The 27,903-nt window shown below is 40.1% G+C and overlaps 1 protein-coding gene across 1 annotated transcript in view; it reads right to left on the bottom strand.

Annotated features, from left to right (window-relative positions):
• Nucleotides 1–21,991, bottom strand: part of PREP (prolyl endopeptidase) — an 87,690-nt gene extending 65,699 nt beyond the window's left edge. Inside the window, exons 1-6 of the mRNA XM_054629421.2 lie at nt 21,760–21,991; nt 20,404–20,478; nt 16,455–16,588; nt 13,501–13,631; nt 9,844–10,053; nt 8,489–8,610 (exon numbers count right to left, since the gene is read on the bottom strand). Of these exons, the coding sequence (XP_054485396.2) occupies nt 8,489–8,610; nt 9,844–10,053; nt 13,501–13,631; nt 16,455–16,588; nt 20,404–20,478; nt 21,760–21,975 (888 nt within the window). The 5' untranslated portion in view covers nt 21,976–21,991. The remainder of the gene's footprint in view (nt 1–8,488; nt 8,611–9,843; nt 10,054–13,500; nt 13,632–16,454; nt 16,589–20,403; nt 20,479–21,759) is intronic.
• Between the last annotated feature and the right edge of the window lie 5,912 nt (nt 21,992–27,903).

The following is a 27,903-nucleotide window of genomic DNA, read 5'->3' as shown; positions in this document are numbered from 1 at the left end:
GCAGAAAGTAACAAGAAGTCTTAAAGTCTCCTTCTCCTGACTGAGCTGTTTCGAGTCTATTCCAAAATTACCAAATTTTGATGTTTTATTAACAGAGCTGACATAGAATGCTGCCTACTGTCCACATTCTTATATGACCATATCTAATGGGAATTTAAAGTCACAAAATACAAATCTGGGTTCTGGACATTTTCCACTTGGCACTATACACAGCTTCAAAACAATTCTTATATTGTAATTACTTCTTAGATACATTTCAGTTTATATTTGTATCATTTGTTATGCAAAATATGTATAGAATGAGTTGTGCAAAATAAATTTCAAAATAATTAAGTTTTAATTATACTGCTATTCCAATAGAGCCACAATCTTAAGGACACAAGAAAGGGACCTAGTAGAATAGAAACAAATCTCAGTGTATGAAAATTAATAAAAAAACCCCAACAACCAAACACTCCTTGAAACAAAAACAATCCCCAAATGCATGTTTCCAAATTGTATTTTTACAGGTACTTTGTTCTGATCTAATTATACCACAAAAAAAAAGCCTGTACAGCCTAAAGCTCACAAGACAAATAGAAAAGAACATCTTTTCTAGAAAAGATTCCTACTGTAGCCAAAAACCCACTCCCTTATATGAAACAGCAAAGCCATCTTTTACAGGGCACCCTGCACCTAGAAACAAGTATATCTAAAAATGGAAACTAAGATTGGGTGATCTTTCTTGAAAGATACATCTTCAGTGGTTTAGGTAAGCAATAATTGCAGGTGTAAATTTTAATTAAGAAAATGATTGCAATATAGTGCTTAAACATCTGTCCATACTTGTGAAAGTACCAAGTTCCCTTCACTTCCTCACCAACTGAAAAAAATATAACAAATAATTTTAAGTTATATATAAACATAGAGATTTCAGTTATATTCAAGAGTATGTCACACAAAACTCTTTTAGTCACGGTCAGAACCCACATAAATTTATTCTTTGATTCTGTGAGTAAAACAGTTAAGAGAAGACTGATAACTTTACCCAAGAAAGAACAGAGATGTGCAAATTTCTGATGTTGCAAGGGCAATTCAGGATCTCTGATGACAGCAAATCTGAGTACATCTAATTTTTCCTTCCATATTCCCAGCTGGACTAGTTAAGAGTTGATAGTAGTTTATGTTTAATTTGAAGTAAGAACTCCCAAAGCATCTTGCTTGTGGGATACCAATTAAGTGTGTCTCTATCACTAAAGCTATTCTTATACCAGTGAGTTCCACAACCCAAAGGATTTTGACAGAAACAGGACAAGATGGTTGACTGCAGCATGCTAAAATGTTCAGTATTATACTGCAGATTTAGACATCTACACTGCAAAGTTACAGTTTGATGAGCAATCTTGGCAGCAGCATCACCTTATGCAGTCTCCACCTCTAGCTCTTCCTACTGCTATCGTTGCTTGTGTCCATGTAAATTCAATCCCCACGTCATGCCAGTACAAGCATCCACCATTTGTGAAGCACACCAGTTCAGGGAACTGATCCAACTGATAAAATGGCATGTTCAACAACAACAAAGAAATTTAAACCTCCAAGAATCAGAAAAGAAGAAAGAATCCAAAAGAACAAAACATCCAAACAAACAAAACAAAGAATCCAGGAGGGGAAGGAGAAAGAAAGAGGAAAAATACTTAAACAATCCACAATAAAAAACCAAAGAAGAATAAAAGAAGCCCCTCTGCCAGATTAGTATCTCAATCAGTTCACTGTTCAGTTGCACAAATGGCCAAGCTAACACACAGCACCAAACAGCTGGAAACATGAATAACAGGGGTAGAGATTGCTTAAGGCAGCTCAGATTGCAGCACTGATGAATGTGTAATCACAGCCCAAATGCCACTGACCCTACACTGTAAACAGACAAGAGTCTGGGTTTCAGGACAGCAAAAGGAAATAGGATTTACCAACTATCATTTGAATTATTCTTACACTGCTACATCATCTTCATGAGCTGAGCTGCAATCCCTGCTCTTGGCTCACAAATTTATGAACTGAAATTTCATGCTAGTACCTCACTCGAATCTCAGAATGCATTCATGGTTCAGCATAAGGGGGACAGCTGCAATGTCAGACCTGATTTCCCACATTTAGGATGAAAAGGAAACATCTCAAAAATTTCTGAGAGAGATCTGGAATGCCAGTCAGTGCACATTTCCCTCATTAAAATAATTACTATCATTTCAAACAACACCCACTGGTAAAAGGTAAGTAGGCTATAAAGCAATTGCACCTCTTAAAACAACATTTAGTATCTGTCAAAACAGGACAGAAGAAATCCTGTAGCCTTGCAACTGGAGCTTTTGAAAACCTTCAGCATAACGATTTTACTGGCATAACACAGCACTAATCCCTAACACAGCACCAGTAAAGGAAGGATTATTTCAAAGAACTGGTGTTGGTATGAAGCTTTTAGTTTCACTACTACTGTCATTCAGCCGGGTGGCAATTTTGAGTTTGTTAGACCTACTATTTCTTAAATATTTGTTGTGACCATCATTACACCATACAAACATAAACAACAGTATCACTAAGACAGCTGTACTCCTAAGTACTATTTTATCTAGTCTTTCAGGCATCAAAACCTTAACATTCTCCTTTATAGTAGAATTCTGGTTTATAGTGGAGTGTTTTCTCTGGGCTCTTTTTCTGCCTAGTGGTTTCAATGCTACCTGTTCTCTCCATTTTGATGAACAGTAACCACTGTTAAGAGAAGAAGAAGAACCTGTAACTTCAATATATCAATGAACACCAAAATAAAAAAATCATATGAAGTCTAATCAGTAAAAACAGTCTAACTACTCAAACCTCATCTTTGTTAGAAAATACAACTAATTCATTATACAAGCCATATAAAGAACTGCAAAGGGTTATGAGAATCCACAGCAAAAACAAAGTGAAATATTTTGTCTAGCAGCAGCAGATTTCAGACCAAAAACTCATACATAATTGAACAAACAACAACAAAAAAGAATGACCATGAGAAAGCTGTTGAGTTTTTAGACTTCCTGGCTTTATGTATTACTCAACTAAAATGTCAATATGAGAGATAGTAGAGTGCTCTACTTTCAAGTCATGAGCATACTAACAGTGAATATTAATGCAAGTACTGTGAATGCTACCTGAACAGTCACAATTGCCAGGTTCAGGATAAGGAAGAGCTCTATATTCAGTTCACAAAGAGGGGCCCTTAGAGTACATTGTATTCTATTAAGGCAACTATATACACACATCATTCCTTTATAGATAATAAAAGTTTTACTACCTTTGCCCTTTTTTATTATCAAAGTGGAAAAAATCTAATCACTGTGTAATTTGTTTCTGCGTAACAAGGTACTGAAAATAAAATAAATAAAATTCAGTTATTAGATCCTATGCCTGTGTTGAGAAAAAGATAAACTCTCTTCTTAACTGCAGGCATTAACACTATGGTAATCTACAACCTGATCTGCATCTGCAGTTATTTCAAAAACTACAGCTCCTCATGCACTGGTGCCCTTTGCATATGAAACTGAACAATTGTCACTGCTATCTAATGCATTTCCAATGAAGCACAGCAAATGAATCACATACAAAAAAAAAAAAAGCAAAGCTCAAAAAAATCACAGACAGAATCAAAGCTTTCCAACAGTGCTAAAAGGTCAAATTACTAACTGTAATGTATCCAGCCATGAAAGATCAGATCATCCAGAAAAAGTAAGATGTGTGGCAATAAAGATGCAACCGTGCAATGCATGGAACTAAAAACTCGCTGCATCAATAAGCTGGATTTTAACACTGCTACAATTTTCACTATATGCCATGGATGTAGCAGCTTAAAACCACCCCGAGAGACTGAATAGATTTTTTTTTAAATACTTATTTAGGAATGTACCCAGTCACCACAATAAAACAGATTAATGACAGCAGTTACTTCCTTAACTTTAGATATATGCTGCACAAAGACTTTTGCATAACACCACTAACCCTGGATATGACTCTACTAAGAATTTACATGCAAGAAACCTTTCACTTGCTGCAGAAATGACCTCTTTTGTTATTTATGAGTATTTTTAAGCTTTTAATCAGATGAACAAACAAAAATATTACGCACAAAAATCCACAAAGCATGTTGGTTCTACAGAGAGAAAAAAAAATTACTGTAAAATTTGCTAAAATATTTGGCAAGTAAAGAGCAATCACACTGTCTGAAAAGCCTCAAGTGTTCTACAGATGTGCACATGCGCCTGTGCTGCAAGGATCTGCCTGCATGATGACAAAGAACTCCCACAGTAGTCTCCTAGCCTTTCAAATTCCACTTTTATTATCTCACATTTATTAGAAAAATCAAAGCTATTTTCTTTCCTAGAATAGGAAACTCTTTTGTAAAGAGTTGTGGGTTTTTGTGGGGTTTTTATGGAGTCGTGGGGTGTTGTACTGGTTTGTTGTTTTTTTAATGAAGGGAACATACAGCTATGTTCTGATATTATCTTTGCAGCGGTGCCAGAAAATCACTGAAGCTTGCAAATAGCTCATATCACATTTTATGTTCTTGCAGTCTTTTAAGATGCTGAGGATTGGGGCACAAACTCCCTCTCACAAAGCAACCTCCAGGGACTGCCAGCACAATCCAAGCCACCTGAAGCTGCTACTCTCAGGCTGTAAAGGTGCTGCTTTGTTTTCTCTTTGCAGAGTACCGGTTTCACAATCAAGCAGATTTCAGAAGCCCTAATGATGAGTGATCACAGGAAAGCAAAATTTCAGGATGAGGTCCAGCAGAATCTCCTTCCTACATTCTGAGGCAAAGGCCTGACACTTTATGCAGGACGTGGACACGGTTATATGCAAAAAACATTCTGATGTGGTCTGTCCACCCACTCCCCAGGTTAGAAAACTTGCTCTGGGCATTAATTCAAATCTCTTATTCCAGCTGGGTTTTTGTTCCTGGATTTTAGAAACAATGTGCTGGTAAAACCAGCACTTCTATTCTGATCATATCCTTTTGAGCCTCTGTGACCTTTAGGGTTGAAGGAGCCACACCAAAGGCAGAGAACAGGGATTTTGACCCTAGATCATCACAGCAATATGCACACACATATTTACATGCATTCTCTTTGCTAAGTCTAGCACAGAACAGAATCAGTAGCCTTTTGGGGTGACAAACATCACACAGAATATTTACTGCAGCTTTCAGCTTGCTTTTGAGCAATGAAAGCACCAAAGCATCTGGAACCTGGCTATGTAAGAAATTATCAGCCCCCATAGTCCCACATGCAGCCATGATTACCTGCCTCTTTCTTACAAGTACAATTCTCTGGGCCTACTGCCAGGGCTGCAGGAAGACATTCATACTAGTCTTCTATTCAAGATTCATTCTTGATTAAGACAGTGTAAGGCTTTAGAAAAATTCCCACAGCCCTGTTTTACCCAGCAGTGTGTCTCACTTGAGTGAACTGGCAATGTTTTCAGCCCTCCATGCTGCTCACTCTTCCCTAGTGGATGCTTCTATGTTGCTGCAGTGAAACCACTATAGCCAGCACACATCTGGCACAGCCTGATCCTCTGTGCTCTGCATTTCATGTGCAAGATCACCTGCCTGGGTTAGAACCACTGATGTTAACTAATAGCTCTAAATACAAAATGAAGAATTAAAAAAAAAATAATTGTAAATTCAGAGACAGTAGACAGTGTTTGTTAGAAAACATGAAAAATTGTACTTATTTTACTGCTGGCAGAATTGGGATAGGAGGGTTCCTCTCACCCACTCCTTTCTGTTCTGTTTACTTTCCTGCTGGTACCACAGGGACTTCTTGCACTATCAACTGTGAAAGACTGTTACATAACTTATTGTTTAACTTTGAGAATAACAGTCTGTCTGTGAAAGAGAGATATGTTCAGTCAGTCTGGAAAAGAAGCAAGAAAATGCCACTTAAAACAGAAAAGCATAGGAAGCTCCTGTTTTCCCAGAATACCTATGACATTGCCAAGGCTTTAAAAATCTTCATACCAGACTGCCCTCTGCTGGGCTGTTATTCAATTAAATTCTATCCCTGCTCTTCACAAATCTCCCAGAAATGCTTATGCTTTTTCTAGACTAATGAAAAGATTTTCTTTTTCAAAACTCACATATCTGACTAAAAAAAAACAACAGATTTTTTCCCTCAGAAACAATCCATTCAAGTGAAGAGCTGGAAATGCATCTGTATTTCTCTGCCAACACCATTTTCAGCACCACAGATTTCGTTTAAATCAAGCATACTTGGGGTTGGTGTTGAATGTATAATAAGGAAAAGCACCCTGAAGCTATTTGTTTGCATACTGTCTTGTAAAAATATTAAGCTGACAAAATTTTAGACAACCCTCTTTTGTCCTTATGAATGACCTAGTTTCCTATCTCCATTGAGAATACACACCACTCTGACTCCCTACAGTGCACCTGAGATTATTTTTTCCGAAATATCATGGCAACATTATTAATTCTGCAGTCTCTGAAGAATTTCCTTGTCAGGTGCTTTTCACTTGCAAGTGAGGTATTTCTCTTCCTTGACCTTGGTTGCAAGACCTGCAAATTCTGTTCAAACCTAGGTATGAAAGTTCAACTCTCCCTCCACCATGGAGAAAAGTTTGGTACTAGAACACCTACACTACAAATCAACTGTTTTCATGGAAGCTTATGTAAAAACATAATGTCTCCAGTTAGCAGCACTAGCAAAGCTGGTAAAATATTTTTTTTTTTATCTGACAGAAACACATGAAAACATGCATTTTACAACATGCTGCACTGTGCAAAGTTGTATTTTAAAACCTATAGCAGCATCTTAGTATCAAGGAAATATATTCAGGATAGCATCAAACAGCCATATAATTTGATTTTGACTAACAATATTTTAATTTTTCCCCCACTACTTTGTGGTCTTCCACTTTCTTAGACACTTAAAAAAAGCTGACCAGAAAACTTATTGAAATGGCCTGCAAAGATTTTTGATCCATTGCACAAGGACGAAACAACATTTTGCAATTGCACTGTTTTATTTTGGGTTTTGTTGTTTCTTTCTGTTGCTGTCACGACATAAAGCAGAGACTACAAGCAGTCTCAGTTGGCAACATTTTATTATTGAATATGGCTGATTTTTATACACTTTCCAATTGTTTATCTTTCTTCTATCTTTACTATTAGGCACAATAAATCAACATAATACTATTAGTGAAAAGTTATAATGACTTAATTAACTTTCTAAAAATGTTTCATCTAGCTGCAAAGTTCTTCCATCTTTCTTCTCTCAGTCTCTTTAGTTACAGCTTTAGAAAGAGCTCTTTATCAGTTTCTTCTTACTTCTCAGCTTCTTCTCGCTCCTTTAGCTAACAAGCCCGCTGTTAGCCCCTTCCACATCTTTCTTTTTTTTAAACTGCAGAATATTTTTCTCCTGACCATTAGAAGTACCTTTGTTTTCTGTCAGCCTACAGCAAAGACAGCCCTAACATTTCCATGGGTTAATATGTTGAAACGTGACACAAACTGATGATTTTTCAAAAGAGATTCTTGCAGAGGAAAGTATTTGCAGGAACTGATCACCCCAAACCAGGCTAAAACCACTTCATATTCATCAAAAGCATCAGACAAAAAAGAGACCAATATAGAAACAAAATGTACTCATCAAACATAGTAGGCAAGAGAGTACAAATTATTACAAGCATTCATCCACAGAGAAAATGTCAGTTCCCTGATAAACAGAATGACCATCACTACATTCCAGCAGCACTTCAAATAAGGGTGCTCAACTGCACATTGCCAAATCTAATATGGGGAATAAAACACATTAATTACAAAAGGTTTATTGGGATTTTGCACTATCTAGTAGTAGTTCAACAAAATAAGCTAAGGAAATAAATTCCATTTCCAACAACACAGTCTGTACCATATGTGTACTGATAAAACTCATAGGGAAATTTAGAGTTCCCCAATTATACACAGAGTATTAACCGATTTTGTTAATCTGTGTATCTCCGTTTCTCAATTAAGCAGAACAGATATATTTATTTTTCAGGGAAGACATTGCAAAATTAAATATAACCAAATAAACATAAGGCAAGGAATAAACAGACACTGGATATTAGAATAAGCTTTTTGTGCCAGAAGTACAAGCTGGGGCTAGACACTGACCAAGAAGAAGCAAGAACAGTTACACACTGTCCATCAAATTATCTTCTCTGTCTTGGAATTTGTATCAGGAAGAATGACCCCAGTGTCAATAATCAGGCTGGAGGAGTAATTTCTTATTGTCATTGCAGGCTGAAGGCAGTCTTATTTTCAGGAATTCTTAATCAATGATTCTTAGTTCAATTGTCAACTCTACAACACTAATAAAAAGTGTTCTTTTAACAAAATGTTTTGAAATTAATATCCACTATCAGTTGTTAGAATCTGAAAAACAGAATATGATAATGGTAAGGTGCAGGATATTTACCATACCTCAGCTCCACCCATCCATTTTGGTTCATCAGGAAATTCAGCACATAGGATATCTTCTGACTGGTTAGTTCCTAATACGTGATAATACAGCTTTTGATGCAGATTAGTGGAGGTCTCAGTACCTAGTGAAATGCAGATATTTCAACCAGTAAGTTCTCAAAGAAATGCAACAATCATATGAAACCCTTAGAAATTTGTGTATCCCTTTGTATATGAAAGAGAAATTCAGAAGAGAGGACTAGGAATGGTTCCAAGCTACAACCATTCCCCTCCAAACAAACACCGTCCTACTAAACAAGATAAAACTTCATGCTGGAAACCTGTTTCAAAAGTAACCCTTTCCTTTTATTGTTGATAATAAATCTTCACATTTGAAGAAGGTATAATTTCAAGCTTAGCTTTCTAGAAATAAAAGCAAGCAAAGAGAAGAAAACCAAGAATCCTTGCCACTCTCTAATGACATTTTCCTTTCCATTTCACCCAGTGCAATTAAGGGGAGATTTACTGCTAATTACACTCCTAGAAACTTTCATGCTTCCATTTGCTGAAAATATAAAAGTGATGTATTTTAAAGCACTGTATGAGGTGCCACTTGATTTAATTTTTTTAAAAATTTCATTCTTGCAATATTTTCCAACACTTCAGTTTTTGAACTACAAACAGGAGGTAAAAAAAACCTCAACACAACAAGGTTGGTGTCTATATTGCCAGTCTGGCAAAATTATAGCCTTCAAAAGCAAATACAGAGGTAAAATTCAGGCTCTCTCCAGTTTAATGAAGAGCACATCTCCAGAAGAAACTTTTCAGTAGCTCTGCCTTATAATAAAAGCTGCTAAATTCCTTCCCCAATGATGCTCCTCCACAATTTATTCCACTTTGTGCAGTGCTCCCTGAATTTTGCTAGCATAAACATTTTGTTTTGCTTTGCTGTGAACCACACATGAATTAATCTGTTTGAACAAGAGAAACCTTATGCTTCACATTGCTACTTATCAGGTCAATCTCCCAAAGTAGTTTATCTATGCCCACACAAATGCATTAGGGGAAAGATCTAAGTAAGCTTCCAGCAGGCATCAAATTCTAATCAACACCACCAACAATATGGAACCTAAGTAAATCATCCCAGAGGAAAAGAAAGGGAGCAGCAAACTTTGAGAAAAAGAGGGGCAGGCAGACAAAAAGTGATTCACACTAACTGAACATAGGCTTACATACAAGACATAATTTGATCTCTAATTGCAGAACCAATACAGCCACTTGTTTCAATATAGATTTGTAGAGCTAATTGTTGCACCAATTCACTGCAAAAGTGATTTTGCTTCCACATAGCATGCAATTAGAATGGTCATACCTACCATCACTTTTCCCATCTTGCTGTGGGTAGCAGTTATAGAACATGCCTTTTCCATCATGGGTCCATGCCATGCAACTGAATTTAACTCTCTCCAGTGTATCTGGGAGATCCTCAGGACCTTCTACTTTCATAAACTTAATAGTAATCCAATCAGAGCCACTAGAACTCAGGCCGTATGCAAAGTATTCACCATCTTCACTGAATGCATAACCTGGGAAATCAGAAACAAACAAAATGAAGAGAGATTAAATTGGGATACTAGTTAAAGAAACCATTCACCAAACACTAAGAGAAGGTTTATTTTCTAAAAACACTGCAAGACACTACATCTGCTATCACTTAGGAGTCACACCACTTTGTCCAACTCTGTGGAATTCTCAATTAATTTGCAGATCCAAGTTTAGGCACAGATACTCAGTAAGTGTATCCATATTCAGTAACATAAGTTGTGCCAAACCAATTATGGTTTGAATCATATTTCTTCTACTGCCTGCCCTAAGCTTGGCAGGAAGAGCTAGAAAATTAAAATAGGTGGAGAACTTGAGTGAAATTTTAAGAGAAACAGTACCAAAGAAGCTAACAAAGATGCAAGCTGTATATCGAAATAGTGTAAATACCACTTAAAAAACGGAGTCACTGAAAACTAGACCCTTTAAAACCCTAAAACTGAAGTAACTGGGAAACCACTAGCATGCAAATGGTTAATTACCAGTGTTCTCAGCTAAGACCTGTGATATATATTTCACTTTATCCAAACAGTGATAAGACAGTAAGACAATAAAGAGCTTCCATTTTAGTTGATGAAGATCAAATTCATGCTTGCAAATCAAGTCAAGCGAAGAGACTGAATTATCACAGGCCTGTACAGACCTGAAAGCATCTACCAAAAAACAACCTAAGAAAAAGTTGCATTTCACAGACATGGCAGTTTTGAGAGGCACCACTGTGCCAGCCCAATATATTCTCTCCTGTAGGAATGTAAGAGTGGCAATTCTGATTCAGAACACAATTCCATCTAGTTGTCCTCAGGAGTAACCACAATGTGATACCTACACAAGTAAGAACAACCACATAATCATGGGATGGTTTGGTTGGAAGGGATCTTAAAAATCACCTAGTTCCTACCCTCCTGCTGTAGACAGGGACACCTTCCACAAGACAAAGGTTGCTCAAAGCTCTGTCTAACATGGCCTTGAACACTTTCAGGTATGGGACATCCACAACTTCTCTGGGCAACCTGTTCCAGTGCCTCATCACCTTCACAATAAATAATTTTTTCATAAGATCTAATCTAAACCTATTCTCTTCCAGTTTAAAACCATTCTCCCTTGTCCTATCACTACATGCCCTTGTAAAAAGTCCCTCTCCAGCTTTCTTGTAGGCCCCCTTTGGGTACAGGAAAGCTTCTAGAGGGTCATCCCACAGCTTTCTCTTTTCCAGCCTGAATAATCTCAACTCTCTCAGCCCTTCATCACAGGTGAGGTGCTTCAGCCCTCTAATCTTTTCATGGCCCTCTTCTGGATTCCCTCCAACAGGTCCTACAGTGGGGGCCTAGATGCAGTGCTCCAGGCAGAGTCTCACAGGAGCCCAGTGGAGGGGCAGAATCCCATCCCTTGCCCTGCTGGCCCCACACCTTTGGATGCAGCCCAGGATTAAATCACTTTCTGGGCAGCAAGCTCACATTGCTGGCTCATGTCCAGCCTCTCATCCACCAGGACCCCAACTCCTTGGTAGCAAGGATGCTCTCAATCTCTTCATTCCCCAGCCTGTGCTGATACTGTGCAATGCAAGCACAAGAACAAAACGCGGGAACAAATGCAAGAACAATGCAAGCACATGTAGTATTTCCCTCAAATATTCTTATCACCTCCAACCATATTTAGTTTAGCAGACTCCTTTTCCATGCAGTAGCTGGCTAATACTCCTGAATGCTTCCCTTCTCCTTGATTATGTTCAGCTTGCTTTTTTCCACCAATACCATCCGTTGGTAAGGGGTTCTACAGATCTACTTCATGCAGCATGAACCATCACCTTCTTCTGTTTGCTTGGGACCTGACTCCCACTGCTTTCATTTGATATTCCCTCATGCTAGTAATAGAAAAATGACTAATCAACCCTTACTCCTTCTCTCCATCCTATTGCATGCCACAAATGATTCTGCAGACCTCTAACATCCTTGCTAAACTGTCCCTTTTCCAAGCTGATTAATCCAGGCACACTCAGTTTTTCCTTTGATTGTTCCTATTGCCCTCCTCCAACCTGTATTTCAGAGCCCCTTTCAGGCTGAGGAGACTGGGACTTGATTTAGTGTTCAATGTATAAACTCCTGGGTTGCTAATGTAATGGTGTCTCCTTGTTTTGTTCTCTATTTCATATAATCACAGAATCATGAAGGCTGGAAAAGACCTCCATGAGATCAACCTTTGACTGATCACCACCTTGTCAACTAAATCTCAGCACTGAGTGCCACACTGAGTTTTTCTTGAATGCTTCCAAGGAGAAATTTCTTCCTGATGAATAAATTGGTATTTGATGTCCTTGTTTGGCTTCTACCAAGAACCAAGTTAACATTTTCGTGGAATTATGTGTTACACATTGTTCCCAAGAGATCATCATGAGCTCAAGAGTTCACTCCATCCATTCCTCCATACATGAAGTTAGGATTGTTTATCCCCTGTGCATCGCTTAATTTATCTGCACAAAGACTTTTACCTGTTAATTTATTGCCCACTTAAATTATTATTAAGGTCTTCCTGCAACTCTTCAGTCATGCTTCAACCAGGAGTAACTTTGTACTGTCACCAAACTATGCTACCTCACTGCTCACTCCTTTTTCTAGTATGTTCAGCAGATGAACACTGCAAATACTAGCACAGTCCTTGACAGGACTTTACTTGACAGCCATTCAGTTCTTCCTTTCCCTGCCCTTAAATCAATTATTAATCAACACCGGGAGTTTTCCCTCTTGTTATACAGCTGTTGGTTTTCTAAGTGCATTTGGAAGGAGACTATGCCCTAAGACTTCTAGAAATCGTAGAAGTTCTAGAAAATTCTAGAGATTATATGAATGCAATATACACAGATTAAGGCAGGACTTCACCATAAAGAAAGCCATATTGATTCTTTTCAGCCAGGTCACTTTTAGAGAAACATTCACTAATTCTGACGGCTGTTTTTATTAACTGTCCTTGAACAGACTTAGAGGACTTCTAGGTCCAAGAGTCTGCTTCTAAAAATGAGCAAGTAGGGAGTGGAAATTGACAGCTAAGAGAAGTTACAGCCTTAGTGAACACAAACAGTTTTGTGATCATAGAAGTTAATGCTATGTTCCTTCACAGTCTCTTACTTTAACTTGTTGGCTTGTGTTAAAGCTTCAAAATACAATTTTAAGAGAACTAATCAATATAAAAACAAACTTTTTTTCTTTGCTATGGACAGCCTCAAGAGCTGCTCATATTTCACTGGAAACCTGTTACAGAGTTGTCAAAAAAAGCATTGGGAAACTGAACCAAGTTAATTGTGGATACAATGTAGATTTAGAAATGTTCTTCTGAAACGCCCTATAAATCCACATAGGGCTACTGTAATTACTTAGAATAAATTTTCAGCTTCTGCTGAAGACTGAGACTTACTCAGCAGGAACTGCTGTCTCACTAACCTCGTAAGGCCACTGTGCCATCATCAGAAAGCTTATTTGGATCAAGAAAAACTTTGGCATCGGCATCCAAGGAATCTTGTACGTATAAAACTCGCTGATTCTGGAGCCCGGTATTGTAGAAGTGAAAATACCTAAACAGAACACAAGAGGGAAAAAATAAGTAGGAAGAACTCTGATTTTCAGTTAGGCAAGCGCAAAAAAACTTGTATGAAGTTGTCATGAAGTGAATAAAAGACAGATCAACAGGTTAGGGAAACACAACTTTTACAGCAGAGTAGGAGTCATGGCTAGGATGGATCCAAAATATCCTTTAAAAATAAAAGTTGCATTTGCCACAGTGCATTTCAAAGAATTCTAAGTATACTATAAACTCCACATAACTGTCTATGTTAAACAACTCTGGCAGCTGCAGCATTTCTCTGTTACAAGCACTGGCACAGGTTCCCATCCCTTATGTTCTCAGCTTTGTCATTCATACAGCTGCTTTCAGTCCATGCTAGCTGACAGACTTATGTTCAAATCAAATAGAACCAAAACTGTTTCAATGTCCTTACAAATGTGTGTTTGAAAAAGTTGTAGGAACAGACAATTAAAGAGCTGTCTTTAGTGAGTGATACTCTTCATCATTCTAAGACACATCCTAAGACACCACTGAGCTCACAGAAATCAACACCCATCTTCACAGTACTTTACTATACAAACACATGTCTTAAAAAACCAGGCAGCAGCTTTGCTGGAGGAACAGGAGAATTTACAGAGCAACATTCAAATCTAAATATAAGTTCATCTATTCCCTAAGACTGACAAGTACTTGGGTACAAACATGGGGACCTGGTAAAGCCAGAAGGGGAAAATAAACTCACAAGGGCTTGGTTAACAATATCAGCTAGTGATACGTTCAAGTAATAACAATAATGTTCAACAAGTGCAAAACTGAAAGATTAAAAGAAATAGAAGAAAAAGAAAAGTAATTTTTTATTTGATCAGCCATTTTCTTGCCAATTTCATTTCTGCAATGCTGGGCAACAAGGTGGGAAGCAAAGGTCAAGCAATAAGACAGACACAGCACCTCCCTGGGCACCCTTCCTTTCTGCAGACTCCACAGAACAACTCTTCAGACACTGTCCTTCAGCAGCTATCCTTCATCAGAAAACCAGAGTGGGGAAATTTAAGGATTTCTAAGCATCATGAGCAGTTCAGAAATTCTTCAAATAGAATAGTTCCTTTCTCCACACCTTACTAACTGTTATTTAAATTGGTAGAGACCTCTTGATCACCTCAAATACCACAACATAGGGCTTTTCTATTATATTTGTATTATATTTGAACTGCTCTGATTTAAATCCAGCACATGCCAAGAAACAGAGTATCCCTCAGAAAGACTAAAAAAGAATCTATTAAAGTTGAAGTAAAGTGTCATGAATTACAAGCACATCAAGCTCTTGGCACAAATGTTCTTCCTGGAGGACAGTCAGCTGCATTAAATTAAGAATTTGTACCTGTTAGCAGATACTGTATTTATCACTGCCAGCCCTTCTGCAACATTAAGCCTTTATAGCACTGAAGGTAACAACATCCTGACATGCTTGCACTGCACAGGGAGAATGGGTCAGAGAATCCAGAGCAGACACTGACCAGACCTGGTCACCTGCTACATCTGCATGAGCATCACATACAAACTAACAAGCTTTGCCTGACTCAGTTAGGCACACTTCCCCAGCAGGGAGCTGTTTAGGCAGCACTGTCCCAAGCAGCTCCACTGCCTCTGGGCTTAAACCTCACACTTCCATACACTGACATGTTGTGCCACATCCATGACAATTAAAATTCACATTAAATCCACCAACAGCTTGGGTTCACTCCCCACCATATACCTTCAACAAGCCCCACACAATACAGAATTTGCCTCTCTTGGTAATAAGTATCAGTGCCTTCCTCACAGCACAGATCACTAAAACAAATCCCTTTCAATATCTGTATAGAAATCTTAAGGCAACAAGATATCTTCTCTTTCTCATTATCTGTAGATTATGGTGAACACATGTATGACTTACCTGGGTGCCCACTCAACAAGGATAAAACAAATTGAAAATATTGAAAAATATTATCTGTGTTTCCCATGATTAAGAGTGGCTGGTTGTTTGCACTACCTCTTTTTTAACTGCTAGAACAACCTTTAGATGTAGTTAAGTCCCTTTACTCCCTTTCTCTAGAAGCTTGCTAACATTTCTAAAATAAGTCACATTAAATTCAGTAGAAGCTGCAGTCTCCAAATCTTGGGTAAGACACAGAAACACCATTTCTTCACCTAGCCACAGATTTAAAACAGGGATATGAGTAGGTAAGGCACTGGAATATAGCAAGATTTCTTTGTTTCTAAGAAAACAGATCTTTTTCCATCAGTTGCTTTAAGTCCTCCAAGTGATTTTTCCTGTATACCCTGCAGCTACAGGAACAGTTTTTCACAAGGGAATTCCTACTGCTTTTCACTGGCTAAGACTAAACAAAAAAAGCCTACCAGCTGCTCAATAAATGACCAGTGTAAGAGCAGGGTTCTAGCAAATATGTGGAACAGAACACACATGATGGGCTTATGCTGTTTTCAGACAACATGCCTTTAACTATACTGATAATGATCAAGCCTTTCTGAAAGGAACTCCTCAAAGCTTTTCTTTTACAATAATTATTCTACAAAATATCTGAGTTCTGATAAACTCACAAATTCTTCTTATGAAAGACAAGACAATAAAAGAAGAAGATAATATGATTGGGAACTGGAGAGAGTGAAGCACCTTTTGCTCTGCATCATGCAACCACACAAATTAACACTGGCTTAGTTGTCTTACTTCGCAACTCTAAGAAAATAAACACAAATATAATTTGTTTTCCTAATTAATAGTTGCTTCTGACTTGCTTCACATTGATCACCACCTCCAAAGACATTCCTCACATACCTTTTTCCTTTCTTGAAGTGGCAGCTGTACTTAGGATAATCATAGAGTTCAGTCATTCGTTCCTTGAACAGTCCTCTAACAGGACACTGCTCGAGAAAGGGTACTGTGAGCTTGTTCTGAGCCTCCACAAATGCCTGAAAGAAAACAACCAAAAAATATAAACTCAAGCAGAAATGCCTATTTTCTACAGAAAACATTTTCAGAAGCAATGCACCACAGATATCTTTCCCCCATATAGATTATGCAGTGTCACACCTGAAGAATCTTACATGCTTATTTGCATTATGCCACAATTCTTTAATAGGGCTCAATTTATATCTTGAATAATGACTCTCAAGGGCATACACTGGAATAACCAGCCAAGAGACAAGACAGTCCTGCCTTTCCCCTTAAAAAACCCCAAAACAACTACCAAAGAAAACCTTAGCAAACAAAACCCCAAACAAATACACAAAAAAATCCCCAAAACTTAAGGTAACAATCTCCAAAAGCACACTATGCATTCAAAAACTCTCATATTTGCCTAAATGACAAATATTGCCCACAGACTGCACTATTATTTTGGGAGCTGGGAAGAGCTTTAAGATGACACAAAATTGCCGTGTGCATCATCTGTTCATATTATTAACATAACACACAGAATTAGTCCCAGTCAGTATTTCATGATATGCCCAAAGTACTGCTCAAAGATCAGTTCTTAGGAAAAAAATAACTAATCTCTGAAAACTCTGGGAAGTCTAGTTTCTTTAGAACACTCCAGCTCCCATCACAAACACTTATGGTCAGTGATCAAAACCATTACCACTCCAGCTGTTTGTTGCATGCATGGAAAACCTGGTGCTCTGTTGGTGTTTCATCATCCCTATTTATAGCATGGTACATTAACCTAAAATTAATACCTAAGCATCTTAAGGTGAATCACAGCTGTCAACAAGCAGACATGCAGGCTTTTCTGTCTCTAACATGAAAGCTTTTCTGTCTCTAACATGAAGCAGGTAGGAGAGGACACTGTGTGTGGCCGTAACTCACAGCCAAATGTCACGGTGGCAGCTGCAGTGTCACCCTCGACCTCTAGCTCCTCACCTCCAGCACAAAATCCCATCCACTCATCCCTTGCTTACACAGGGCTCTTTTCCAGGAGAGGGTTTGAAAGAGCCTATTGTTTCTACCTGTTCTGAATCTGTTACAGGCAATCAGATCAATGCATTCTAACATCTGAGTTACACCTTCATTGCAGGGCATGACCCACAGGAACAGCAGGGCTACAATCCACATTGCACAATTTGTGCTTCACAGATCTTCAGAAAAGCCAGTGGCTGTACAGGCAGAGTACCTGGCACACACTTACCAGCTGCTATCAGTGTTTAGTTGTGTATTAATTCTTCAGGTGACATGCACAGCACATCCCATTGGTAAGTCATGCAGCCTCCACATTGTATCACTATAACTGTCCCCCCATCAGATGGTGAAAGAACTTAATCAAATCTACCCAAAATTATGTGTATCTGAATTGGTTTCTCTAAACGGAAACATGTGAATTTCAAAGACTACATGCACAAAAACATGGACTGTGGATCCTATACAAATAAACTAACTTCTCCCAGTCCTGTGACATTTTCAGAGAAACAGTTGATTTTAAAAACATGTGTAAGACCATCTAGTGTACTGGACAGCCAAAAGCACTTTCCAGTTACATGCAGGGAACAGAAACTGGCACACAGCTTTGTCTCATCCATCAATAACATGACCAAAATGACAACATTGCTGCAAGGGTATACTGGAACTGTGTGTTACCCACTTTTAACTGCACAGACACATCTTACCACATCTGCTTTCATTAGTGATAGAGAAACATAGATTTTTCCTTACAAGCATTTGTTGCCCAAGAGCATGCTTACAGACTAATTATTACACTCACAACTGTATCACTCGTAATTTTGCTTTTATAGGAACTTAATGCATTTCTCTCATTTCCAATTAGTATGCACCAAAGATTCCTAGATTATTTGTAAATGGAATGCCACAGCTGCATGAAAAAGGAGCAAGGAATTACAGATTTTTCAAAGAGTTTTGTGGAGAAGAATACAGTCAACTTTGGAAACTTTCTGTTTCCACACTTTTGAGCATGAAGTTACACTCAGGTTTAAAAAGCAATACATAATTGAAATATTGCTCTAGATAAAGTACAAGAATGTATGTCAGCAGAAACTCTCACAGTAAACAACTCCACCCACCACGCTGAGCTAAAGAGATGCCACCCAGGCTACAGGTCTGACAGTAACTGTATACCTTCATGAACCTAGAGAGAAAGATTTTTATTGTACCTGTAGGTATCTGCAATGTATCATAAGCCTTGAACCAGGGCAGACTTTGCTAGCAGCAGAAAGTAAAGAGTAAGGGTCCAAGTAAAGCAACTTCTTATGGCTGCTTTGGAAGCTAAGGTAATTTGAAAAGCAAAACAATTTTTAAAGCATTGTACTACCAGTAGAGATGGTCTACTTGAGGCTGAAGTGTCTGGCCATTAAGTAGGCCAACTGTGATTCTAAAACAACAGTCAAACTAAATTCCATCTAAGAAACACATGCCCCAAATTCTTTTTAACCATGCTTTTCTACAACCTATCACCTTTCTACATTCTACTAAGCTACTCTATCAACATAACTGTTCCACTGACAGTATATACTTTCCATGCAAAAGCCTCAGAACAGAAACTGTTTAAACATGTCTTTGTTATTACTCTGCAAAGCATTTACAGTTCATATATATATTCAGCCAAAGGTAGCTCAGTGAACTCCTACAAGAGAGCACATACCTTTCCTAAGTATTACAAAGAAAAATTGATTAGAGTTCTTGTGACTTCCAAGGGCAATTGGAAAATTTATCAAAACATGAACAAAACACTGGTCTATTATCAAATCCATTTAATTGTAGATTTGAGAGCTTCAGTTCTAGTCCTAATTCAAATACACACATGTTCAGAACAGTACAACCCAACCCCACATGATCTCTGCTTTTTCATCACTTGTCCATCCCTCATGTCTGGAACAAGCTCAGCATTACTGCCTACACTGTCAGTGAGTTAAGGTACTGTACATGACTAAAATAGCAGCAAAAGGCTTTGCTGTAGTTTAAAAGTGATCTTATTTCCCACAAAGTGTTACAACAAACCAATAAGTTGAAAGTCCAACTAAGCCAAAAAGCCAAGACAGCAGTGAAAGTGCAGTGTTGCAGTTGTGGCTTATGTCATTACCAGAAGCGTTTCACCAGGGCAGGACATTTCAGCTGTGCCAGGGATGTTTCCTCAATCTGTCTTAGACATCAACGGCCAAACAGCAGCAGACCATGAACTCACATTCTGCACTACCTTTCCATAAAGTGAGATAGGAACTTCCCCACCTGACCACAGATTCGTTTTTATTACATTATATACCTTACATATCTGGAGGAGGGAGTTTGGTTACCTTACATATCTGGAGGAGTTGGTTTGTGTGCTTGGGTGCCCTTGACAACCAAGCACACACAGGGAAAAAAAAGTTAATGTTTCTCTCCAGTATGACACCACCACCTTGAACATTCAAACTGGCCAAGAAAAATGGGGGCAAGATAATCATGGGTTTAGTTTTAAAAATTCTGTGATCTAAGTTATACTAAGTATTCCATAGAATGGTTTGGGTAGGAAAGGACCTTGAAGATCCTTTAGTTCAATGCCATGGGCTGGGACATTTGCCAGTAAATCAGGCTGCTCAAAGCCCCATTCAACCTTTCCTCCATTAAAACACAATAATGGCATTGCTGTTGGTGCCATGAAATACCACATGAACTACACCTTTGTTTACTATGCAAGTTTTCAAAATGTATTGGCAGGTTCTTCAGAAGCAGAGTACCAGTGCATCTGGTCTATAAAAGAGAAGCATGTGAAAGCAGCCATTCCTATGCAAAGAAGGGTTACCTTCGTCTCCTCACTGTCGGGATCTTCCAGCCAGCAGTACGGATCGCTGATTTTACATCCATGGTAATCCGACACCTGAGTTTATAAAAGACAGTAATTTAAAAAAAGACATGCACACAAGCAGACTCTATCCATCAAGGAATGATAGTCAGCATGAGGAAGGGCATTTGGAATTTCACAAAAGCATACACTGCTAAGGAGCAAAGACAGAACCAACACATTGCTCCCAGGTGAGTTACAAGTATTACCACTCTTTGGTGATACACCACAGCAGCAGGTAGTTCTCAGAAAAAAACACAGAGCACCAGAAAAATGGTGAAATGCACATAAATTCCTTCCACAAGATAGATTAATAAGCAAAAAAGAAACCCCACCAATCAAACCGAGACCCTTAAGGTTTTCAAGCCAAACTATAAAACCCGATTACTGGATATACCCAAGGTATGGTTCCTGGTTACACAAACCATCTCTGGTTTAGCCCTCCCTACTACTGTTGCCCACAAATATGTCCATAATGTGTATATATATAAATCGTTATTTTAGAAAAGCAAAAGCCCACCCCCAAAACAACAAACAAAACAAATAAACCACAGAAGATTAATCCACGTGGCTGAATTTACCTGCTTCCTTCCTCCAGTACATAAAAAAGACTAGATACCTGCTACTAGGGCTTGCACAGTTCAGCCTTACAGTCAACTAGGAAAGTAAATACTTTAGGATTTTTTCCAGCTTTGGCTCATACTGGCAAACAATTTGGTTTAAATGCAATGTAAATCCTTCCTGGCCGGTGCACAATGCACAGTGCTTTGTGGAAGGGAAAGAAAATCGATCCCATTTTAGCCAAACTTACACTGTAATCCCTTGTGTATCCAGATGCGGTGGAAACACAGGGAGATGAGACTATGTTACAGATGTGCCATCCCATATAAACAGACTATTTGTTCCTCTGCTGACGCTGCTGCAGCCCGGGCGGAGGCCTGGGTTTCCCTGACACAAGCACCAGTACTGAAGCTCCGGGATGCGCCGTGGGGCCGCTGCTCCCGCACCCCGCTCCCGCCGCCCGCCCGGCACCGGCTCCCGGCCCCGCACACGCGGGACGTGCCCGGAGGCACCGGCGCAAGGGCCCCAATCCCGCCCTAACAAGCCCTCGGCAGCCGCCGCGGCCCGCGGGCGCGATAAACCCGAGGCTCTCTGCACGGAGCACGCCGGGCGTTCTGCGGCCGCAGCCGAACAAAGCCCCGAGAGCCGAGGCGGCACCGCCGCCCCGAGGCGGCCCCGCCGGCAATGGCGAGCCGGGTGCCCCGGGCCCGGCGGCCGCCGCACGCCGGGTGCTGTCCCAGCCAGCGCCCTACTCACGGCGGTCTCGTCGCGGTACACCTCGGGGTACTGGAAGGCCGGCATGGCGGGCTGCGGCGGAGAGGGCCGGGAAGCAGAGGAGGCGGAGGAGGAAGAGGAGGAGGAGGAGGCGAGGCGCGGAAGCGGCCGCGGGGCTGGGGCCGTGTTTTGGGTCGCGGCGGCAGCAGCCGGCAGCAGGCGCGCGGCGCGGCACAGGCGCAGCGCCGCTGCCGCCATACGGCCGCCCCCCGCCAGCGCCGTGCGCCGCGCAGCGCCCCCTGCCGGCTCCCGCCGCGCGGGCGGCAGCGGGGCCGGGCGCCATGGCGGCGGCTGAGGAGCCGGGCCTGCCCGTGCGGCCCAGCCGGCCTTGGTCTCTGCTCCCCGCTCCCGGTGCTCAGGCAGGGTTCGGTACCCGGCTGCACCCGGGTTTCATCCTCCTTATAGTAAACGTTTGCCAAAAAATAAAATCGCAGGTTCTCATTCTTTTCCCGCTCGGCCGGCTCCCCAGCCTTGGCACACAGTGAGGGAAGAGGCTCGGGTCTGGCTTGCTGAGGTCCCCTCCGCGCTGGCCCGAAATTAGAGCTGATTCCTCGATGGGGTTGATTATTTGATTCTGATTCTGTGACTCAGGCAGCTCAAAGCCAGGTCACAGAATCACAGAATCGATTAGGTTGGAAAAGACTTCTGAGATCATCAACCTGTGACAGAACTCTAGCTTGTCTAGTAAACCGTGGCATTAAGTGCCATATCCAGTCTTTCCTTAAACACTTTAGGAATGGTGACTCCACCACCTCTCTGGGCACCCCATTCCGATGTCTAATCACCCCTTCTGTGAAGAAATTCCTCCTGATGTCCAACCTAAACCTACCCTAGTGCAGCTTAATACTGAGTCCTCTCAATCTGTCACTGTTTGCCTGGGAGAAGAGATGGACCCTCACCTGGAGAGAACCTCCTTTCGGGGAGCTGTAGAGAGCAATAAGATCACCCCTGAGCCTTCTCTTCTCCAGGCTAAACCTGGCTTGGTCCACTCAAACCTCTAGTGCATTTCCATTGAACATACCCCTACAAGTTTCCAGTGACTCCCCTTCACCCTAAAAGCAAAGGACAAGTTGGCCACCTGGTCCCAGTGAACTCCAGAACACCAGCCTGGCTGGCTGGTGCTTGTCACCCTCGCCCCCAGAGTCATGGTGTGTAGTCCCACACCAGCCCCCACTCTGGCCTGTGCAGCCAGGCTGGATGAAAGGGCACCCATAAAGGTGCTTCAAATGAATGGCTTCAGGTTCATCTATGGGTATTTATTTTACAATAGGGTTTTCTGGGTCAGAAAACTTGCAAACATTTTTCCTCCAGGGAGAGACCAGGCGTACTCCTCCTGCACAATGGACGAGACAAGAGGCTGTTTGGCAGCATGGCTGAACCAATTATCTTCTGAATGAAGCTGCTGCCCACAGCCTTTTCCAAGCTGTTCTGTCAGCCTGGGGAGGACTTCACTGCAGCTCTTCATCCAGGGTAAACTCATGTGTATGTGTGGTTAGTAGCACCAGCTGGAGACATGGAGGTTTGTGTGTGGCCTTAAAAGGTCTGGTAAGCCCAAAGAGTGCTCATGGTTGTTAGTAAAATAACCACCTGGAATGACAATCACCTAAAACATTTTGGAAATAGCATCAAACCTTTATAGTTACCAGCTCAGACCTGTGTCTTGATTGCCTTCTCTTAATGGAAAGAGTTACCATCTCTAATTGGACATCCTATGTAGAGACTGAGGGTTGTGTACATATGAAATATGCCAGCCTCGCAATGGCCATTATTACAAAGCGACATAACCATGCTCATCATCTTTGCTGACATCCTAAACAACAGCTGTGTGGCTTCTTTTCTCTTATCCCTTCTCTTTTGGCCATTTTTCCTTCTTACCTTGTTTCTTTGTTAATCTTCTCCCTTTGCAAGGCAGCAGGACGGCTGCTGACTACAACTGCACCTTTTGTTCTGGGGCTCAAGAACATGCCACCAGCAAGGAAGTTGATGGCAATGCCTTGACATGCCCGATGCTGATAAAAGCTTGCTAATTGTCTGAGCAACTTGCTTAGGTAGATACTGGCAAGCCAAGGCTGTTTCTGTCTAAAGCTTCCCAGACAGAATTGTATATGCACACAAATTTGCATCATGGGGAGAATTATTAGCTCAATACCTCTGTCAAGCGTTCTGCTTGCCAGTGTGCAACACAAACAATATGTCCTCAGCTTGTCTGGGAGTTTTGGGCAGCTTACTGTGAATTTATTTTGTAGACAGTAGAGGCCATGCATTTGATTCAGAGCTGCAGTTTGCCTTGTGAAAATGTCTTTTTCAGCCGGAATGAATGCATTTATGTTTATCCAGAACGCCTGACTGTTTAGCAGCACGGGCATGGTTATCTGTCATATATCTGACTGAACAGCCCTACATCTCAATATCCCGGGCTTTTCCACAACGCCTCCGAAGATCAGCTTCATGCTGTAAAAGCAGCCAGCCTGAGTTGCAGTGGAAGTTTTGGGCAGCTGTGCTTCTTCCACACAGCTGGAGCTCCCTGCGCTGGCGAGAGAGGGCAGCCTGGGCACACGGGTGCTCCAAACAGCAGCGCCCGGAGTTCCTCAGGCTCCAGCAGCGCTCTCGGAGCAGGGCACGGCAATTCCTGAATGGTTGGCAAGCATCCAGTAAGCATAGCAATTATCCATCACAATACCTTTCAATTCCTCCTGGATACAGGACAAAGGTGGGAATATACAAAAAACCCCAAGTACATAGCGGTCCAGGGTAAGATCTTTGGGCGTGTAATTTTACAAGATGAGCACCAGGGACTGAAAGTGAATTTTCTCTGTACTGTAAACTCCTCCCTTGTTTTTTTGGTGGGTAGTGAGGGGAGAAGGAAGTAAACAACAGCAGAAGGAGCAAATCTACACTGTTGGATCATTTCTTATCAGGAAAGCAGTTAATGCAGGTTCACATCGTGTCTAAAACACTGCTCAAAACATATCTTTTTTTTACCAGAGACCATGCACGCCCTGTACAAATGAAAGAGAGTGCAGTGTGCAGTCTGATAACAGAAATCCTTACTATGAAAGGGGTAGCACTCTTCTGCCTTTTTTGATATGTTTGGCTAACACAAAATTAAGTTATTCACAACAGGACTGTGCTATATCTGAAATTTTGAAGCCTATCTTAATTGTTTGTATTGTAGCAGAAAGTAAATTTCTACTAAAATTTTACCTTTTCTTGGGCCTAACTAAGAGATTTCATCTTTGATATTTTGCTGTGTTTTGAAGATAAATTGCTGAGTAAGCAGAATTTTATCTTCCCATATATAAAATAAAAAGTTTGAAAATCTCTCAATAGTGTTTGTCATCTTATCACACTCCCGTGTTAGCGTGATTCTGATCATTTGCAAAACAGATACCGGTCTCTGCTGATATTAATTATAATTCTGCTGATCATCCAGTCATTAGCAAATCTCTTTCAGCTTAGTCAGCATCTCCACAATGACTCACTGCAAGTAGTACATTGACTCAGTAGGAAGTGAACTCATCATCTTGGTCAGGGAAGATCTGACAAAAAAATCTAGCAGCAAAATTTGTTTTTACCTTTCCTTGTCGCCCTTTCCCCAACCTCGCTCGCACTATGACTTACCAATAACTGGAAACTTTTCTGTTATAGAATGAAGACACGTCTGTACCTTTACTCCTGTTTTCTATACATGTTTTTTATTTCATTTACTTAATTGTGTGACATCAGTTCTGCTGTTCAGACGTTTACCTACAGGTGTCAGCAGAACCTCAGTCTTGTGCTACGATGAGCGTGTGCTGAGGTGTACGAATAACTCCAGTTTCGGAGGAATGTGACTCTCAAATTGTCTGCCCTGATGGGTTTCTATTTTGGAAGCACTGACTCAGGAGCCTAAGTCCTGTTGATTTTCAGTGATCCTTTGATTCCTAAATTATGTTCATCTAGCCTACACATTAATTATGATAATTTTGTATTGTTTATAGGTAATTAAAGGATTGCTCGGTTTTGAGCTGAATTATGGAGTGGCTTACATAATAAAATATGGTTTTATTATCTCAGTCACAGAAACTTCTACATGTCCTAGGTCTGGCCGATATTTTAACGTACAATCAAACAAAACAATATTTCATTGTGGCAAACTTCTCTGTACACCATGGGACAGGATGGGTTCATTGAAGTCAGTCAGTCACACTGCAGAATCATCCTCTGCCTTGTCCTGGCTATGTGCATTGGTGTGCTTACCTGTGCTTACACCGCTGTGAAGTCAGTTCAGTGATTCCACAAAGCATTAGCGGGGCATTGCAATTGCAAAGTAGTATTAAAAGGTATTGCAATCTGAACCAACATATCTAAACTGTTGTAGGAGGATGAACACAGAGATCATAGTATAAGTACACCCAATCCAAAAGCACTTTTCTGTGAAGGAACTTTTTCAGACAGATGAAAGTTAAGGTGCTTTAGGTTCACCTTTTCCTTGTGCAGTGACCTGAGGTGAAGAACGAATACAATTCTAATTGTAGTCAAGACTGATGACTCTTTATTATTATTATTAAATTTTAACATGAAGGATTTGCCAAAAACCAGAGATCACATAGTAAAATCTGTGGCCTTCTGTCCTTGTGTCCTTGGGTTGACAGTCAATATTCAGGTCTCACTTCATGTGGTGTACTTGGGTGGTTTAATAAGTTTTCACAGAGACCTTCAGTGTTTGCTAGGTTTGTAGGTCTGGTGCCTAATTATGCACCAATTCACTGTGTTCCTGATACTTAGATTACACTTACTTCAGCATTTCTGGAAATTAATCCTAATCTTATACAAGTTGGCTGGGACTCATGGCTCAAGTATTTTGCCAAATTCTTCTTAAGAAGGCTCTTGCAGAAGAAAAGTTAGAAGGAGTTGAACTTTTCTTGCTGCACAGTATTTTATTGCCACACAGGGGACTAGGGTGTGACACAAAGTCCAACAAAGTCGATAGAAGGTTTTGTGTCTGCTTTTTCCCCGCACCTATTTCACTGAATCTTGAATCAGCCCTTCCTCCACCTCCTCCCACCAAACATCACTCTGAAAACAAAATTATCTTTACAAATATATTTTTCTATCTAAAGAAATTATGTTCATTCTTTTGTGTGGAAAGGTAGCAAATCCATATTAGTAAAATGGAAATATAAGTGTTAATTTTCAGTGTTTGCTTTTGCCTTTCCAAAGTATCTTTTGTTGTTGTTGTTATTGTATGCTGCAAAAACACCTTATATGCTAACTCCTGCCTTCAGTGTCAAAAGCAGCTAAGATAATCTTTATATAGAAAAGGATGACAGTGTAAATAATTCTTACATGGCAGTATCTGAAAATGGAAATAAATATGAATTGGAAGAAGGCTTTTCATTCTTTTTCGTTTTGAAAATGTAAGGATAAAAATTTTCTTGCTTTAGATGAAACCTTCTGCCTATTGAAGTCAAAGGAAGTTTTGTCACTGATTTCAAGAGTGTAGGAATGTCACCCCTAATCTTGGCAGTGAGCAAACCAGTAGGCAGCTTCCTGTTAACAGATTATGACATGATGACAGAATTTGAAATACACTAAACATAGGGAATCAGATATATTTTTCTTGGAAAGGAAAACAGTTTTAGCTCTTTTTAAAAGACTCCACGTCTAGAAATATCTTCTGCAGTCATCATCTACCCACGTTTAATATGTTTTGAATGTATGTGTTCAAATGACTTAGAAATAAAACTTTCTGTTATGCCTCAGAAAACATTTGGTTTGGGTTATAAAAATATAGAAACTATAGATCCTTGCAGAAAGAATAAACTTTGGAGTCAGAGCACCAGAAATGTGCTTCCAAGAGGGACTTGCACTTGAGAAGAACCTTTGAGAAGAGCCTCACAATACTTGAGAAAGAAAGAAAACTATATGTAATTCAGGGATCACCAAATCTGAAATTCAACGTAAACACTGTGCAAAGTTATCCCACAAAGTAGTGCTTTAGCCACCCTGTATAGCAATTCATTTAAAATATTACTTCTACAATTCCTACAATACTTCTTAAAAATAAGAAGAATGAAAAAAATCCAATTCCAGAATTGCTTTTTAAAGAAAGGCACCTGATTTCAGTAGATGCTAAGTAATCAA

Source organism: Agelaius phoeniceus, chromosome 3 (genome assembly GCF_051311805.1).
Source record: "Agelaius phoeniceus isolate bAgePho1 chromosome 3, bAgePho1.hap1, whole genome shotgun sequence".
In the NCBI taxonomy this organism is placed as follows: Eukaryota; Metazoa; Chordata; class Aves; order Passeriformes; family Icteridae; genus Agelaius; species Agelaius phoeniceus.
Note: the sequence above shows the minus strand (reverse complement) of the source record. Positions and strands in the feature narration are given on the sequence as shown.